Below are 19,433 nucleotides of genomic sequence, written 5' to 3' on the forward strand. Positions count from 1 at the left end.
AAAAGATTTCTTTCCCCCCCAATGACTATGGAAGCCAGTGAAAAACTCAAGAGTCCCATCAAAGAAGCCCCGTCTATTCTCACTTGGGAAAGATCTTGAAGGATCTGAAATTGTTAAAGATTATAGTTTCCTGCTAACAAACAGACAACAAATCTACCCTCCCTTTAAAAAAAAAAACATTTTAGCATTTGAATATATAAACACTTTCTGAGTGGCTGCTTCCGGAAATATTTTTAGATTAAATGATCATTTTCAGTCTCAAAAAGTTTTTCTTTCTTTCTTTTTTTGATGGGAGGGGCAAAATATGATATTTTATTCAGATATTCTGAATAGAAGGAGTGTATTATCTGAATCTACCAGACTCTTCTTCAGTAGAGAAATTCATACTGTTCACTATCAGATATTAAAGGCTCTGGCAGCTTTTAGGTTCAAGCTCTGGCAAAAAGAATATGCATTTTCTGACCCATTACTCCAGGGTCAAAAAGGGTAGAGCAGGAGAATGTTTGGTGTGTGTGTGTGTGTGTGTGTGTGTGTGTGTGTGTGTGTGTGTGTGTGTGTGTGTTGGGGGATAGGCAGAAAATGAAATAAGATGGCTTGGGAAATACTCGGCTCTTCTCTCAGACTCCCTACTATGAGCACCACATCCCTCACTGCTCCCTGACCAAAAAGTGCAGAGAGGATTGGTGCCCATTAGAGGATGACATCAGGTCTGCAAGCCAAATGTACTTTACCAATAGCACCTTCTATTCTTCCTGCTCAAGCCATGGACATAGATTCCTGAGGCTTTAAAAATCGTACTGTTTGTGTGTGCTGATACATATCTGATCCGAAGCTAATATATCTAAGCTGATATATAACTGAACTTATATAGAATAGTCCAGATGGTTTTACATATTAGATTATGAAGATTTAAAACAAAATGCTGAGTTTAAACTATTTAAAATATGGAGCCGCTTTTAAAATTATCTGGTAGGTAATTACTTTTATCACACAGCTAAGAAAACTCAATCCCTGTCTTAGTTATATGTTAATAGACTTGCTTTAAAACACTACTTATACACAACTAAAAAGGAACAAAACTCAAATGCTCCAACCCTCATATATTTCGATGTTTTACAAAGGATGGAGTCCAAATGGGAAAGTTTCCACCCGAGGCTTACTCCATCCATTTCATAGAAAACATCACTCTCTAAAGGGCCAGTTTGAACTTCTTTAATGTGCTTTTTTGGTTACGCCAGTTTTCCACAAACACATCAAAAGAGGAAAAACATCTAATGGCACTCAGTGGTATTTCCTCACCAGAATGGAAAAACAAGAAATGCATAACATTCATAACACTTTGAAAGTAATACAAATCATCAACACGGTAAGAATCCTAGTCTCATGTCCCCTGTACCTCAAAGGGCAAGTAATCTATGATGGGAAGTGTTCTGATGCCAAAGAATCAAGAGAAAACAGACAAACACCAATCAAACAAAAACCCTATTGCTATGAAAATAATGGTAGGCCATCAATTACCAAAATATTTTTTTGCAAGATTGTATCATCTTGAAAAGAATATTGCTGTTATTGGCCTCTTCTGAACAGTGTAGAAATATTAAGCAAATAAGAAGGCACCTTTAGAATCTGATTAGTGTTCTGTGGTCTGCTCCTCTTTCAAATGTAGAGAAGGTGACATATAGTGTTGGTTGGTGAGTCACTGGAGCATGCCTGGAACCCAGCCTGGATGCCAGCTGCTAACACTAAAGACATTCATAGGCAGAATGAATGTCAAGGCTACACAGTTCTCCATCATATATTTGTGGAAAATTCATTCCAGGAGAAATTCATAAATCAGACTAGAGACTATACTAAGCACTGTGTGGTAAGATATAAAGAGAGTTTGCTCTGTTCCCACTAACTAATAAGCCTTTTAGGCCAAGCCTTTCAGTAGAGGACAGAGCGTTCTATACGGATGCATCTCCTACTCCAAGAGACCAAAGTATTTGAAAGACTAGAACTGACAGCTCAGATGTGTTTTTATAGCTCATCTCCTACCATATTTACTTGCAGATGTCATTATTTTCATATTATCAAATATTTGATGATCAAAAATTTTGATCTACTATCAAATATTTCTTCCAGCGTGCAATGTTCTAAAAACTTTTTTAGAAATTGAAGTTCATCGGGGCTTCCCTGGTGGCGCAGTGGTTAAGAATCCGCCTGGCAGTGCAGGGGACGTGGGTTCGAGCCTGATCCGGGAAGATCCCACATGCCGTGGAGCAATTAAGCCTGTGTGCCACAACTACCTAGCCTGCGCTCTAGAGCCCGCGAGCCACAACGACTGAGCCCACGTGCCACAACTACTGAGCCCACGTGCCACAACTACTGAGGCTCACACACCTAGAGCCTGTGCTCTGCAACAAGAAAAGCCACCGCAGTGAGAAGCCCATGCACCACACCGAAGAGTAGCCCCCGCTCGCTGCAACTAGAGAAAGCCCACGTGCAGCAATGAAGACCCAACACAGTCAAAAATAAATTAATTAATTAAAAAAAATTGAAGTTCATCACTGTTCAGTCAAGATGACTCCCTTGACACAGCACTTCAAAGGAAGGAAACGCACATAACATTTCTACATCTCAAAACAGAGCAGGACCAACTTCTTTTTAATACAGCCAGTGGCTCCAGAGGGCCGGGCCTGGGGACGTATGTTCATGGTAAGGTTTTGCCAAACAGCCTTGTTTTATTTGGCATCCCAACCTTCCTACTTTAAAATCCACTCTCTCAGTCATTTCTCAAAGGTGACCTTCCGTGTGTTTCTTCTGCCACTTTTATAGGACTAGTACTGAGCCGGTTGTGGAAATAAAGCAACAGAAATCAGTCAAGTCCCAACACACGTTAAAGAAAAAAAACTTTTTATGTGTCTTTGCTGCTTATTAAAGCACTGGTGGCCTAAGTGTTGGTTGTGTAGATATGAGATACAACTTTAAATTGGGCCTTCTTTTCCTTTTTCATCCTGCAAATTAGACCCCTTAGCTTCTAGTGGCCAGGTGGACACACAGCCTATCACACGCTTGTCTCCTAGAAATCAGAAAGTGAGTTAACTGGAGAAGATGACCTATTCTCTGAACTGAGGGAGACACAAGCTGAATGTAATTTGGATACTTCCCTCTTGGAGCTTTTGATTCTCTAGAAGAAGAGCTAAGCCAGTCCCTGTGATTGCAAGGCAAAGTGGAGAGTGTCAGTAGGAAAGTAGAAAGTAGAGAGGGGAGAGCTCTTCCAACCTGGGTGGCAGGAAGGACTTCTGAGAGGAGGAATGACCTGGTTCCTGAATGGTGAGGAGGGTGTGAGCATACAAAACACAGAGGGAAAAGACATTTTAGTCCATGCAGAAAACAAGAATGGAGGTACAGTGAAAGGGGTTCGAAGGCATTTCCATGGAACGGTGACTTTATTATCGTTTCTGGTTTACTTGTCCATCTCCACACCAGGCAGTAAGTTTTGAGGGCAGGCACAGTGCTGGACACTGAGAATGCAGCCTTGTGGAGTTTATAGTTTCATGGGGAATCCAGACAATGAACGAATCGTCCAAAGATAACTATACATTTACAAATTGCAAGAAGCATGACGAAGTAAAAGGGCAGGGTGCCATGGGAAGAGAACTCAAGATGGACCTAGGAGAGCATCATGCCAACCACGTGACAGCAGAGTTGAAGAGTGTTTCAGGTTGAGGACCTAAGCATGTGCACAGGCACTGCATTGGAAAAGAGCTTGGAGAATTCACAGAGGACAAGAGGCCAGTGCATCTGGAGCAGGATAGATAAGAGGGAGTGTGGCACAAAATGAGATCTGAGGACTAGACAGGCATGAGAGCAGCATATCTTACAGATCATACAAAAGGACTGTGGATTTTCTTCTAAGAGCGAGGGGAAACCATTGAAAGTTTTTGAGTAGAAGAGGGACAAGATCGTATTTCAACAAATGGTTTTGGAACAATCGGACATCCATATGCTAAAAAATATGAACTTCAACCTAAAACTCACACTTTATAAAAATATGAATGCAAAATGGATCATAGACCCAAATATAAGACTACAAAACTTTTAGAAAAAAAAGGAGAAAATCTATGTGACCTTTGCTTTGGCAGTTAATTCTTAGACATGGCACCATGACATGGCAGAATCCATCCCCTTCAAAATTAAAAACTTTGGTTGTGCAAAAGAACACAGTTAATAGAATGAAAAAAGAAGCTACAGACCAGAGAAAGTACTCGCACATTAAATATCTGACAAAAGACTTGTATCCAGAATACGCAAAGAATTCTCAAAACTCAATAATAAGAAAACAAACAACATAATTTTGAAAATAGGCAAGACATTTTAACATTCAAATGATGAAAAGATACTCAACATCTTTAGTCATTAGTGGAATGCGAGTTAGTGTTTTTGTTTCTTTGTTTGTCTGTTTGGCCACTCCGTGTGGCATACAATATCTTAATTCCCCGACCAGGGATCAAACCCGTGCCCCCTGCAGCGGAAGCGTGGAGTCTTAACCACTGGACTGCCAGGGAAGTCCTGGAATGCAAGTTAAAAGCATAATTCAATACCCTGAAAAAGTGAAATAAAAACGTACATCCACACCAAAAACTCGTCCACGAATGTTTACAGCAGCTTTATTAATAAATGCCAAAACCCATCAACAACTCTCATGTCCCTCAACAGGTGAATGACTAAACTGTGAGACATCCATACAACAAAATGCCACTCAACAATACACAGTTATTGATGCAACAACTCAGACGAATCTCAAAGGAATTATGCTAAGGGAAAGAAGCCAATCTTGAAAGATTATATACTGTATGACTCTATATGATATTCTCAAAAAGACAAAACTATAGGGCTGCAGAATAAATTAGTGGTTGACAGGGGTTAAGGGTGAGGTGAGATAGGACTGACTATAAAGGGACAGCACGAGGAACTTTTGGAGGTGTGATGGAACTGGTCCTTATCTTGACTACGTTCATGGTTACACAAATCGATGCATGTGTTAGAAAACATAGAACTGTACACCAAGAGAAAACAGATCAATTTTACTGTATAATTGAACAAATGTGTTTAATAACTTAAAAATGAAAATATGTGTCCACAAACATACTTGTAAAAGAATGTTCATTACAGCTTTATTCACGGTAACCACAAACTAGACATAAATGTTCATTGAAAGAAAAATGCCTAACAAATTGTAGTCTATCCATAGAATAGAATATTCCTCAGCAACAAAAGGGAATGAACTACTGATACATGTGACATGATGCATCTCAGGGACATTATGCCGAGTTTAAAAGGGCAGACTCAACAGACTATATATTATATGGTTCCATTTTTATGACGTTCTAGTAAAGGAAAATTTAATCTATGGTTAAAAACATCAGAACAGGAGTTGCCTCTAAGTGAGGGGATAACAGGGAAGGGGTACAAAACAGCTATCTAGTGTGTTGAAAATACTGTATGTCTTGATAGGAATGTGGGTCCCATGGGTTCATGCATTTGTCAAATATACTTAAGATCTGTGCCTTTCATTATGTGTAAATTTCACCTTAAAAAATGTAAGTAATATGAACTTAATTGAGGAGGTTTGCTTTTCACAATGACATGACATGGCAACCCTACAATTACTCTCTGTGCATTCCTGATTTGAGCAAATAAGTAAATATATGGAGGATAATGAGCCCAGGCCTCTCTGACTAGTGGAGAAGAGTGTTGCAAAAGTGGAAACGGGAAGACTGGAATGAGCCTTGTAGTGTTGGCTCAGGATTGGAGGTATCGGTATGAAGTCATGGCGTGTTATTATTTGATACAGACACATACACAAAGGTATACATACATACAGATGGGTAGATGTGGAAATAAATATAGATATAGATCTTTATGCCTATGTATACAGTATGTGTACTGTGTGTGTATTTGTTTCCCAGTTCAAAAAGCACCTATAAGCAGTAGCAAATCAGTAACAATGAGTACAAGTAGCACCGAGAGTTTCTAAATAGCTGCCCTTAAGGAAGCCAGGATTCCCCTTCGACTAAGTCTTAGAGAACAAGCTGATTTCATGGCTGAGGTGGAGATAGTACAAAACGAACCTGGAACATCACATAGTGCCAGAAAGGAAGGAATGCTCCAAGAATGGTGTGAAGTATCAAAATGACACAAGAGCCAGACTGAAGGGGCTGTCACTGGTCGATGCTAGGACAATCAGAGCATTGAAATAAATAATAATAGCAAAAGATTAAAATCCACTGAATAGACAAATGAAGAAATAATGAATGAATGAATCAGGCAGAGGGGAGGAGAGAGAGAGAAAGAAGAGAAGGGAGAAAAGGGGGTGAGGGGAGGAGAGGAGACGGGAGAGACAGGAAAGGGAGGGCAGAAGTGGGACAGAGGGGGAAGAGAAGGAGAGAATAATGATAAAGCAAATGGGACAAAATGTAAACAGTTGTGAGTAAAGGAGGATGCATATGGTAGTTCCTGTCAGATTCAAATAAAAAGTTAAAAAAAATATTTAATGGAGCTAAAGCAAAAGAATATCCTGGGATTTAAAAAAAGGTAACGCATTAGGAGTTTGAGTAATATATACACACTACTGTATAGAAAATATATAACCAACAAGGACCTACTGTATAGCAGAGGGAACTCTACTCAGTATACTGTAATAACCTATAATGAAAAAGAAGCTGAAAAAGAATATATACCTATATATGCATAACTGAATCACTTTGCTGTACACCTGAAACTAACACAACCTTGTAAATCAACTATACTTCAATTTAAAAAAAAAGGTAAAGCAAAAAGTATTAAGTTGAAAGAGAGCAGGATCCTATCTCACTTCTTCAGGTACCTAATACACAGCCTGACATCTTCATTACAGGATGACAAATGCATACCCTCAGGAAAACATATATTACATTGTTAATTGTATGAGTAGAACAAGCAGCTGCCAGCCTATTTCTCCAGAACTACTTTTCCTAAATAGGCTAATACTCAGATAATTCAACCCAGGTTTCTCTAAACTTTGATATTTATTAGACTTCTTTTCATTAGGGTCTAAACCCTCACTGATTTCAGGGTTGCTTCCATGAGTTTGGAGCACAAAACTTACTTTGAGCTTTTCAAAAAATACTAAGATTGAGGGACTTACCTGGTGGCACAGTGGTTAATAATCCGCCTGCCGATGCAGGGGACACGGGTTCGCGCCCTGGTCTGGGAAGATCCCACATGCCGCAGAGCGGCTGGGCCCGTGTGCCACAACTACTGAGCCTGCGCTCTAGAGCCCATGAGCCACAACTACTGAGCCCGCGTGCCTAGAGCCTGTGCTCTGCAACAAGAGAAGCCACCGCAATGAGAAGCCCGCGCACCGCAACGAAGAGTAGTCCCCGCTCGCCGCAACTACAGAAAGCCCACGCGCAGCAACGAAGACCCAACGCAGCCAAAAATAAATAAATAAATGAATAAATAAGTAAAAATATTAACATTGAAACTGCTCTTATCAATCATAAATCTAATAAGACTGTCTAATGATTTTATGCTTTTAGATGATCAAAATAATTTGTTATGTAGTTGAAGATGGGATACCAGTTGGCTAGAGGTCAGAGAAACACGATGAAATCTAAAACCCAGAATCCTGAGACTGCACCCCTTCTTCTGTCTTTTGTTTTATGTCTGCCCTTCTTAAGGACCAGACCCTGAACATAACAATAGGACAAGTTAAATAGCTTAGGGGCTATTTCCTTTGACACCAGGCTGCTGGAAAGCCCCAACTCCTTTCCTTATCTGTTAGCCTGCCTCCCAGGTGGGTGTGAGGGCCCAGAATCATCTGACTGCATGCGGCCTCCAAGCTGAGAATTCCATCACCTTTAGACTGGGTCACACCTCCTCCACCCAGAGAGGAGGCATAGACACTTTTCATGGAACAATTTGGGTGTTAATAAATACAGAACCGTCTCATAAGGATGGAGGTTTAAAGATGCTGGCTTGAAACAGAAAAGGAGAACAACCTTAAATTAACAGAAAAGTAGTAAGAGTATTGAAGAAATCACCAAACATAGACTTCAAATCATGTCCGTAAGCCGGGTTTACAGGTAGCCCTTTGCACTTAATAATGTCTTTATAGCTCAGTAAGGATTAAGTAGTTTTTTTGGTTTTTTGTTTGTTTGCTTTTTTGGCCACACGGCTTATGGGATCTTAGTTCCCCGCCCAGGGATTGAACCCGGGCCCTTGGCAGTGAAAACATGGAGTCCTAACCACTGGACCACCAGGGAATTCCCAGGATTGAGTACAGTTTTAAATTTTAACTATTCAAACAAGAACTGTAACTATTCTATAATTTGGAAGTACTTCCTAACTGATAATAACTTGACTTTGTATAGTATTTTACAAAGCATATGGTTTTCATTTACTTATCAAAACAGATAGATCTCATTAGACTTAATGAGGCTTCTCTAAGATCACACAGCCTGTAATTGGCCAAGCTAAGAAAAAAACAAAAACAAATATTGTAGCTTTAAAAATCCCAACCCCATGTTTTGGTTAATGGTGGATGACTAACAAGGCTGTCTCCGGGCTGCTCCACCAGTGCAGGGGCGAGCTGGTGTGCTCCCAGTTCCTCCCGGAAAGCAGCTCTCACCGGCTTGGCTGGAGTCCTCTCCAAGTTCTGTGGGTTCTAATCCTCCAATCCTCTCTGCCCCCCTCTCCTACTAGTCGTCCACTGCTGAGCCTGCTCCAGCCACACTGGCTTCTCAAACATACCCAATGTGCTCCTGCCTCAGGGACTTTGCATCTGCTCTCCTTCTGTCTGGAATATTTCCTCCCAAATCCACAAGGCTTGCTCCTCCACTCCTTTCAGGTGTTAACTAAAAAGTCACCTTCTTGTCGAGGCCTTAGCTGGCCACCCTATCTATTATGTTGACCATTGGAAATTGCCAATGTCATACCATCTCTTAAACAAAAAAAAAGTCAATTGCATATGGCAAAACCTAATACAATTTAATTTCCCCTACAACCTTCCCTATCTCTCTTCAATGTTTAATATTTTCCTTCGGTCCTCCTCACCATCTAACCTATTTTGGTCTATTGATTGATTTTCTTTCTCCTCCACTAGAATATAAGCTTCCCAGGAAGATAAGGATTTTTGTTCACTGCTGTATCCTCAGAGCCTAGAACAGAAACTCCCACATAGTAGGTGCTAAATATTTGCTGTATGAATAAGTTTCATTGGGCTGGAGTGATGAGACTGGGCAAGCTAAATATCTAGTGCTAGAGAAACCAAACCAAATGGCGTGTGATACAATGAGATACAGGACCCTCCCCCTGGTCGAGATGACGCAGACATACGGGATGAAGTCAGTACAGAATAGTACCAAGGATCCGTACAACAAAACCTTACTAATGAGGACCACTGTGCATCTTTGCAAAATTCTCCTCAAACTTTTGTACAGATAACTCTTCTCTGAAACAAGCTGAAAGGGGAATTAGCCAGGAACATTCTTTGCAGTGCAGTTGCTGATAGGTGGAGACTACCCCCGGGGGACCAACTCTGTAGCAGTTTCTAAAGACTGCAAACAAAGGTAAGAGCTACTAGAACTGTCGGAAATACCTGCCATTTGATTCTCCAGTATTGTCTGCTCTACCTTTGGGTGAAAAGATACTATCTTTGTAAAAAGTGTTAGGGCTAATCAGTGTGATCGCCTTTCCTACTAATTCTTCTCTCTCCCTACATTTAAGATGAAATTAAAGAAAAAAAAGTTTTCTCACAGTAACATCCCCAATCAAGTACTTCCCAAAGACTTCTTGAGTTTTCTCCTTGGAATCCCATACCAGCCACAGCTCCTGAAACTGATGTCCTAAGAGAAACGAGCCCAGGATAATCTGGGTCCCAATTCCAGCTCTACTGCTTAACCAACTGCATGACTTTGGGAAAATCATACATCCTCTGCGACTGCACTTTCTCATCTTTACAATGGGTCTAAAATCTATGTTGTTGATTTGTGGAGAGTAAGTCAATAAACATGAAATCGCATCATGAAGAATAAAGTACAGGATGCATTTCTATTAAGATGATGCTATGACAGAACTCTGGGCCTCACTTACACATACAAACTAAGAGTAGCTCGCTGCTTCCTCTAACTCTAGCAGTAGGAAGATGGGAAAGGACTCCATAGTATTCAATTCTGTGCCTGCCCGTCACCAACTCTGAAGTGTTCCTTACTTCTTTCTATGTTCAAGCAAGACCTGCTACTCCAGTGCATCTGTAGCTCTAATGGAAAATCCAGCTGCTGAGTCCCTCTCCTGAAATGAAAGGTTCTTTAGCCTCAAATCTGAAACATGCAAGGACAGGACATCCTACATGGAAACAGACCCTTTCTTTTAAACATTTTAACTTCCCCTCTTTGTGTTTCTTTCATAGGCACAGACAAAGCTTTCAAGCCTCTTAGCAGGATGCTTCTTCCCTTTCAAAGAACATTGAGAATTACCAAGGAAATTTCCAGAAGCATCTGGGGAGCTCTAGGTCCCTATGACCTTTGTGCCTGATTACTTTTTTAACCATCCCTCAGACTGTAAAATGGGAGTCAGGTTATCAATGACTGCTCAGGGTGCCTACAAACTAATGTCCAACATGCCACAATCTCTTCTTCTTGTTATCTGAAAATATCCTGAAGACAAAGAGTAAGTCTATGAAAAAAAATAATGCAATACTGGTTTGCACTGAGCTATAACAATACTGCACTATGTTTGCGAGGTCTCATGGCATGGAATGGATTACCATTTTGATAGGATCAATCAATCAGTCCCTGAGCAGATGTTCATTTCTGCCTGCTCAATGTCAAGGTCTGTGCTAGACAGGGATGAGGCTGACGGGCCCTCCTTTATAGACCTCAGACAGCGGCCATGGTGTTGAGGAGAGCAGAGGGATATAAGAGGGAAGAGAAGGGAGCTGGAATTAAACAGAATTTTCTTCATCAAATCCATCAGTTGTTTCCTAAGTGTCATTTTTCCATGTTACTGTCTACATGATAAACAATCCATTGCCTAATATTTGAAGAAACTAGGACTATTTTATGAAAGTACTAAAATATATAAAACTGTAGTGCATTCACCCAATAATGATAATTTCTTACTATATTAGAAAGGATATGATTTTAAGCCTTAAGAAAACACTTTTCTTGTATTGTGTGAAGACCAAGTGGCACAGATGTAGTAACTGGCTCTTTTCTGCATCAGAATATTTTTCATCCAATTAAGTTCTACTTAAAAATAAAATGTAGGTCTCCTCTGTCTCTGAACTCTCACTCTCTGAAGATTTGCCATAATTACCTGCTAATTTACACAAAATTCACTATACAAACCTACTAAACAAATCTGTTTTAGGTTGCATGCAAGAATATGTTTAAGTCATGTACTCCTGGGTGAAAAGGATATGGTAGGCTGCTATTGTACCTCAGGTATTCTCACAGAATAGTGCCTAGAGTTCACGCTGCTTAAACACGTTATGTTTTATAGATGTCTCTCTCTCACCTTATTCAGTAAAAGGTCTTCTAATAAAGTAGAGGAACTAATAAGGGAAATGGGTAAGCCTAAGAGGCCCAAAGAAGCGCACACACTACAAGAACCATTGGGAATGATAAAGCACATTAAGAGAGTTGAATGGCTATTAGTCTTAAGCTTGGTGGTGCACATGTCCCTAACTCCTATGAACCACAAATACAATGGTGAATATTTACAAGAAATTGAGATTCTGCATAAAACATCTCGCTGGGGCAAGTGAGTGTGATGGTGGCACGAGCGGACATGTGACACTCAACACACAATTACAAACTCGGTCTCGTGTTAGCAAGAGCTGTAGAGCACCCAGCAAAGGGAATGCAAACAGACTGCCACCTCAAGCTCTGTTTTGCATCCCATGGCTCTGTGTGTAGCTTCAGACAACGGTTCTTAGCCAAACACCTCTGAGCTCTCCTGCCAGGAAGGGAAGATTCTCCCCTGTTCCTCAGATCCAAACACAGATGAACCTCAGACATTTCCTGTTTAACTCATTTCTTCATCAGCTCTTTCTTCCTTACCTCATCCCCCCACCAAAGAGTAACAGACAGCACAGCCTCCAGCTTCCTCCTCCCACCAGACCTCACACAAACACGCCTTCAATCAGAAGAAGCCTCTCAAAACATCATCTAGTTTATTTTATTTTGCTAAGTATTACTGGCATCTAGTGCTCATCTTTAATGTACTGTTTTGTTATTTATTTACATATCCATGTACACTGTAATATAGAAGGAAAATGTAATCCATTCTCAATATTCTACACTGAGCGGTGTCTACTATTATGGCTTACTACATACAAAATACCTACTAATGAGTTTATCAAATATGCAATGACTAGATAGTACTACAAGTAATTTCTATTCTGTAGAAATTCTTGGTAGATTATTAAATAGTTGTATTAAGGGGTTTTAGTGATACCTAGCAAGTTGGCATTTTCCTGTGGGTTAGGAATGCATTTTTGTTTTTCCCACTCAAAATAATGGAATTACTCACTTTGTTCTGTGAAAATTTGTTAACAAACAAATGTTAAAGAATAGATTAGATTCACAAAAAAAGAGGGACACCTGCATAATAGCAGTTACCACAATGCTTATTTGTTCTTCTACCATTTAAAGTGTTTCAAGAAAAGGAAGCAATCAAGTCTGTTTGTAAACGTATTGTCTTAATTTGAAAGTAATTAAATGTCTGCATCAATTAAGGTTGCTCTATTTATTGCTTTATTTCTTTTATAGAAAGCCAATCACTTGAATTTATATTCAGTTAGAAAAATATGAATTATACTAGCTGGGAAAGGAAATTCAAACTAGTAGATTGCTCATCTGGATTCAGTTGTTTGTTTTTTTAATTTTCATTTTGGTGGAAAAATATTCATAGTGATTTGTCTTGTTTCAGTTTTGTTTGATGAAACTGTGCCGCAGGTCTCCATTACTCATGGCAACATTAGCCTCTCACCTGTGGTCCACAGGTAGATGTTCCTCTTCCGAATCTGGGGCCAGCAGAACATCTTCACCAGACTCCTTTACAGTGAAAAGGTCCTGCAGAAAAAGTGGCATTTTAGATAATTGAAATGTACTTATAGAGTAAAAATACCTGACATATTTGTGTAGGATGTAGTAAATTTGAAAATCCAACTCATCTGTATACCAGTGTGAGAAAGGCACTTGATTTTACAGATGTGAAAACTGAGGATTCTAGAGATAGAATGATTTGGTCAAGCACGTACAGCTAGTACATGCAGGATCAAAGTAGGTCCATTTCAAAGTTGAACTCTTGAGTTCACTTCCCTTCCACTGTTACACAGCCACCCTGTGAACAAAACCTTCCTCCAAAAAGCCCTCTTTTCTCACAAGATTTGTTCTCTAAAATGACCACTAGTATAGAACAAATATCCCAGAAACTCAGAGAAAAACTGGCATAGATCACAAATAGAGATCCCTGTGCTAAGAGGGGGCCTAGGGTGAGGGTGGTGTGTCAAATGAGATTTTTCTTTCTCAGAGGAGGAAGATTTGGGGGGTGACCCTCTAGATGGGATATCTGCCTTCTCATGGCAGATATGAGAGCTCAAATCCCAGAGAGTTGCCGGAGAGGGATACTGAGTGGGGCCATCAGACCCAGCAACTTCCTTCAGTTGCTTTTCTCTCGACCAATTTTCTCACTGTCTTAAATTTGGAAAAATGATGACATAGATCACTATTCTACAATTGAATGTAAAGGGGTCCTTCACAGCTTCTGAAATGTGGTCAGTTAAAGCCCAGATTTTAAACTTGAGAGGAAAAGTAAAGCAGGTCTTTTGCCCTCTCTGGATCGTAATGATAACAATAATAATGATAATAATGACAATGATCATGACTGTAAGGGCTCATATTTACTGAGTGCTTACCTGATAAGAGGATAAGAGGTGCTGTCTTATTTGTACTTCACAACGACCCTCAAGAAGGTGCTATTATCGCCACTTATAGAAAAAGAAACTGAGGCTAAAAGATGTAAGTGACTTAGGTAAGGTCCTGTAGCTAGTAAGGAAGGATGTGAAACCTGGATCCAGAGGCCTCTCTTGTAAGGCAGTTGAATGCGTTGTATGTTACAACATCATCACAATATTAACATGGCTCAAACAGACCTTTTGATTTTGTCCCCATGCCCTCCACCTCATCTGCCCAATCCACACTGTCCCAGTCTTGTTCAAGTCAGTCGGTGGCACTTCCATCCACTGAGCTACTCGGGCCTAAAAGCTGAGTCATCCTTGAGTCATTTCTCTGTCTTCTCCCATCCACTTCCAAAGCATCGGCAAGGACTTAGGGCTCTACCTCCAAAATGTCACCCAAATCGGTGAGCTTCTATCTGTGTTACTGCAGTCCTAGTCCAATCCCTATCAATCACCTCTCACACAGCTCCACCTGCTTCCATTCTTGTTCCCCTGTACTCCATTCCCAGCCAGGAGCCAACCTGATCTTTTAAAAACAAATCAGATCATGCCATCCTCCTACTTTCCACTCAAAGCTGTACATAATCTGGCCCCTGCCTACCTCTTGTATCTTATTTTCTACTACTCCTTCCCTCTTTCACCTTTTTCTAGTCACATGATGGTCCTTGTTTCCTGGAACTCTCCAAGCTAGTTACTACCTCATGACTTTTACAGCTGCTGAACCCTCTACCTGAATTGCCTTCCTGTCTTCACTGGGTTGGCACCTTATCATCATTCGTGGTCTCTGTTCAAAAGACAGGTCATCAGAGAGAGACCTTCCCTGACCACTCTGCTGAACTCCCTACCCACACCAGTCATTAGCACAAGATTCTGTTTTAACATCTCCATGACACTTATCAATATTACTTGTCTATTGCCTGTTTCCCCAGCACCTAGCACAGTACCTGGCACATAGTAGGTGCTTACTAAGTATGTTACTTAGTGAATAATTCATTAGCCTGAATTGATCAGATGAATTCCAAGGACTGATTTTTCTTTTTAGAGACAGAAACTGTGAGTTCTCTATTAGGAAGATACTAAGTGAGCATTGGACGAGCAGGAGAGCTGCCTCAAAACTCACCTGGTGAGAGAAGCCTTTCTTTATCCACCTGCCAAAATGGTCACTTCTCTTACTATGTCCCAACCCCCAGCCCCTGTATACCTGTTTAATATTATATCAAAACAATTTGTCAATGAGTGTGCATCTCTTCTGGGTATGTCCAGATCTCCACTCAGATGTTCAACTTCTGAAACACAGGAGCTGATCTTTTCTCATTCACGTATCCTAACACAACCCTCTGCACACATCAGGTGCTTTAGCAGTGCTGTGCAGTGGCTGAGAGACCAAAGGGGACATGTCCCTTTAAAGGAAGCCCACATGGCCACAATGGGGGAAGCACACACACAACGTACTCACCATTAGAATTTGAATCCTGAGAACACAAGCGGTCCCCACCAGACAAAACCGATCCTCCAAAGAAAGATTTCTGGCAGACAACTCACCAGACAGGCTGGGGAAGAAGCTACGGAAGAACACCACAGGCTCTAAGGGAGACAGAGACACACACGTGACAATCTAATAGAAAAGTGGGGCGATTACACAAGAGGATGGGCACCTGCCGTATCAGTGAGCCGTTTGCCAACCCACTGACAATTTTCAGAATTCCGAACCACCAATTTTTTCTGTCTTCCTTCCCAGTCACCCTCCCCACCCTGATCTCCACCAAAACATGAAGTAATTACTGAGAAATAATTATGAGTTCAGGGTGATCGTCAGTCTTCTGTTCTTACCCTGTGAATGGACATTTTAGTCTCCAAAATAGTTCAGCTCCCCTTCTTTACATAGACCATGTGGGTATCAAAAATGTGTGTATAATTTGTGTGTGCATGTAGTCAAGTTTTTTTAAAGGTATTTGACCTTTGGTTTTCAAAGGCACGTGACAAAGATATCAGAGGACCATGTGTGAGCTAACTTTCATTATTTATTTACCCATTCATTCATTTGTTATATCTTTAGACCTCAGTGGCAAAGAACTGAGTTAATTATATTCTTAGTTCATGGCATATTATGAACACAGATAAAATTCCCACTCTTGTTTTTACTTTTTTCTTTTCTCTGTCCCTTTCCCACCCACAGGTACCCACTGTCATCTACCACATTTAATATATAACTTTGTAAAATGTGTAGTCTGGTTCTATGTACTATATGCTTTTACAATTTACAAAAGTGGCATTGTGCTATAGATCTCATTCTGTTTGTCAATCAACAATACGGTTTTAAGGTCTAACCATGTTGTACTATGTATATCTACAGTTCATTGCTTTTGACTACTACAAAGTTTTCCATATTGTGTATTTCCCCAGATTTTACTTGTCCATTTCCCTAATGATGCACACCTAGGCTGTGCATCATTCCTCCCTCCTACCATGAACAACACTATGACATACATAGAACATGTCCCCTTAGACACAGATCTCTCTGAGACTTCGCCTCTGCGATATTTCCACCCAGCAATAGGATTGCTGAGTTACAAGATAATTGACTTCAGTTCACACTGTTTTCCAGGATGGCTTCATGAGTTTACATTCCTCTCGACACCGTATTAGTGTTTTCATTTCTCACATCCTCACCAATATTTGGTATTATTCACACTCCTAATTGTTTACATTTTGATGCGTGTACAGTGCTACTCATTGGTCTCTGAATTTTTCATTCTTTGCTTACTAGTGAGTTGGAGCATCTTTTCACATATTTGCTGGGCTATTTACCTTTGATTCAAGCCCTAGATCTTTTAATGGCCCCAAATCAGTGTTTATGTTAATTTATCAGCTTGTGGTTCCTGAAGCCTTAAAAATTACAAATTCAGATCCCATATCCACATGTAAGACACACAGATTTGGGTTTTGATTTCCTGTAAATGACACATTTTTTTCCATTCAAACTCTGAGAGAGATAACAAGCTTACTCTTCCTCTAGGCCAGTGGACAGAATTTTACTGATCATTTTAAGTCTCTAGGTTTTATGTGTTGGTCCTTGAATGAGTGTTAGAACTCCAGACCCCAGCCAATGGAGCCAATGTATGACTTAAGACTCACTTAGGCCCAGCACAAAATCAGCTCCCTCTTATCACTAGGTCTCATACTTTATCCTTTAATTTCTAGCACCCATGGATTTCTTTTAAGATTGGCTATGCAATAAACTTCTTAGATTATGTTTTAACAATAATTTCCTTGTTTTTGTAGAAGGAAAGAGCCATCCTTATCAGATCAGTCCACCATGTTACCATATGACCCCACCTTGTAAATTTTGCTATTAATTTTTTAAAAGTCTAATTAATGTCTGTGGTCCATCAAAACCTGTGATCATAGGGGTAGGAGAGAGTGTGAGAGTACCAACAGTAGAAAGGCATTTATATTACCAATGAAGGGCTGCATAATTCATGAACTTCATCTAGATAAGATTAAAAACTGTTTTTCTTACCATTAGAAATAAATTTTACACTCAGGATGAATTTCACACATTCATAAGCAGGGCTGCTATCATGTTCAGCACCTCCTCTTTTTAAATGACAGCAAAAATCAATATGTTTTTCTGCTAAAAGAAAACAGATACAAAACATGCTTACATTTGTACTTATCTATATTCTGTAGGATTCTTTCATATGATTATTGTCTTATTTAGACTAGATTTTACAAAAATATTATTTTCTTTTCATGAACATTACCACTTGCACAGTTATCTATGTTGTATCTGTAGAGTGGGGTATCAGCTAGAACATAATTTATAGAACACTAATACAATTATACAAAAGCTGAAATAATCAGGGTTCATGATTAAGAACAAGATTTAATAGAGGAGAGATTTTTTAATACTAGAAATATAATTTGTGAAATGTCTATATTATTCCTCTAAGTGATTGTTATCTGTCTCTTAAAATCTAAGAACTTACTATTTGAAACAAATAGTCTGTACCTGAGCTTGACAAAGGAAGTTTGACAGAAATCTTTTGGTAGACTTCATGTTTCTCTTCATCAGGCAGAAGGCTTAATAAATTTTTACCCATGATGTCATCCTGAAGAAGGAAAGAGGGAATAAATTTTGTTATTTGTACTACTATATTTACTTCCTCTGTCTCCTTACTTAAGCTTATCATCTGGGAGGGAGATGCAAGAGGGAAGAGATATGGGAACATATGTATATGTATAGCTGATTCACTTTGTTATAAAGCAGAAACTAACACACCATTGTAAAGCAATTATACTCCAATAAAGATGTAAAAAAAAAAGACTATGTATTATATGATTCCATTTACAGAAAATGTCCAGAATAGGCAAATCCATACAGACAGAAAGCTGATGTTAAAAAAAGTAATAAATAAATAAATAATATAATAAAATAAAATAAAAAGCTTATCATCTGCCCCACGTCAGCCATCTTACAGTCAGACCTGTTAGACTTCTAAAGTCTAAAGTCCCAATTCACATTACCCCGTTCTATGACCATCACCACCTACCTTTCCAGTGCACTCATGCAAGTACCCCACCTCTCCAACAATTATCCCACCCACTGAGACCTCCAGTCCATTCACATCCCATTTTCACTGAACATTATCTCCTTCAAATTGTCACATCCCTCGTTACCCAGTTCAGATGCCATAGTCGATCATTCTAATCACTGCCATGAGCTCTTATTTGCCTGGGAAAGTCCCAACTCTGCTTAATTTCAACTCTTCAGCTACCCTGTACCTTCCCCCAAGCAACTGAATGTGTATGGAGAAAACCCCACACCCATACTGTGTATTATTTTAAATGGGCACTCAGCTCTGCCTAGAAATCATTCCACATTTCCCTAGATAATTCACTCTTCTACTCTTCAATATGACTATTTCTTGCCTTCTCCTCCTTCAAACCTGCGAAACCGTCCCCTCCGCTGCCACCCTCCTCATATTCAGCTGGGACCTCATTTCTTATTTCAATTAAAAACAAAGGGAGAAGGAAATGTCAATATCTCCCTGCACCAAATCTTACCGACCCATCTGCTCCTGTGGCCAGAGACCTGCTTTCTCTCCTATTGCACCAAATAAGCTCCTACCTAAGTCTACTGCACTGTCCTTCATCCTCTCTTAACTATTCAAGGACATCATTTCAGAAATTCTCCCCCTATCCCCCACATCTTCAAGCTTTCCCTTTCTGCTGGGTCTTTCCCTTAGCACACAAATGCTAAATCAGAGATGTTATAATGTCTGTCATCTTAAAAACAGAAACAACACAAAAATCCAAAATCTTCCTTGACACTACATCCTCTCCTCCATCTCTAACTAACTTCTCTGGTCTACTTTAGAACAAAAATCATTGAAAGGAACTATACTTGATGTCTCTCATTTCTTCACCTCTCACTCTCCCT

General features: G+C 39.9%; 1 protein-coding gene across 1 annotated transcript in view; it reads right to left on the reverse strand.

Moving 5' to 3' along the window:
* The window catches only part of PASD1 (PAS domain containing repressor 1), a 52,902-nt gene extending 34,216 nt beyond the window's left edge, over positions 1-18,686 (reverse strand). Inside the window, exons 1-3 of the mRNA XM_060138661.1 lie at positions 18,671-18,686; positions 15,447-15,574; positions 13,021-13,103 (exon numbers count right to left, since the gene is read on the reverse strand). Of these exons, the coding sequence (XP_059994644.1) occupies positions 13,021-13,103; positions 15,447-15,574; positions 18,671-18,686 (227 nt within the window). The remainder of the gene's footprint in view (positions 1-13,020; positions 13,104-15,446; positions 15,575-18,670) is intronic.
* Positions 18,687-19,433: the final 747 nt, after the last annotated feature.

Source organism: Lagenorhynchus albirostris, chromosome X (genome assembly GCF_949774975.1).
Source record: "Lagenorhynchus albirostris chromosome X, mLagAlb1.1, whole genome shotgun sequence".
NCBI lineage: Eukaryota > Metazoa > Chordata > Mammalia > Artiodactyla > Delphinidae > Lagenorhynchus > Lagenorhynchus albirostris.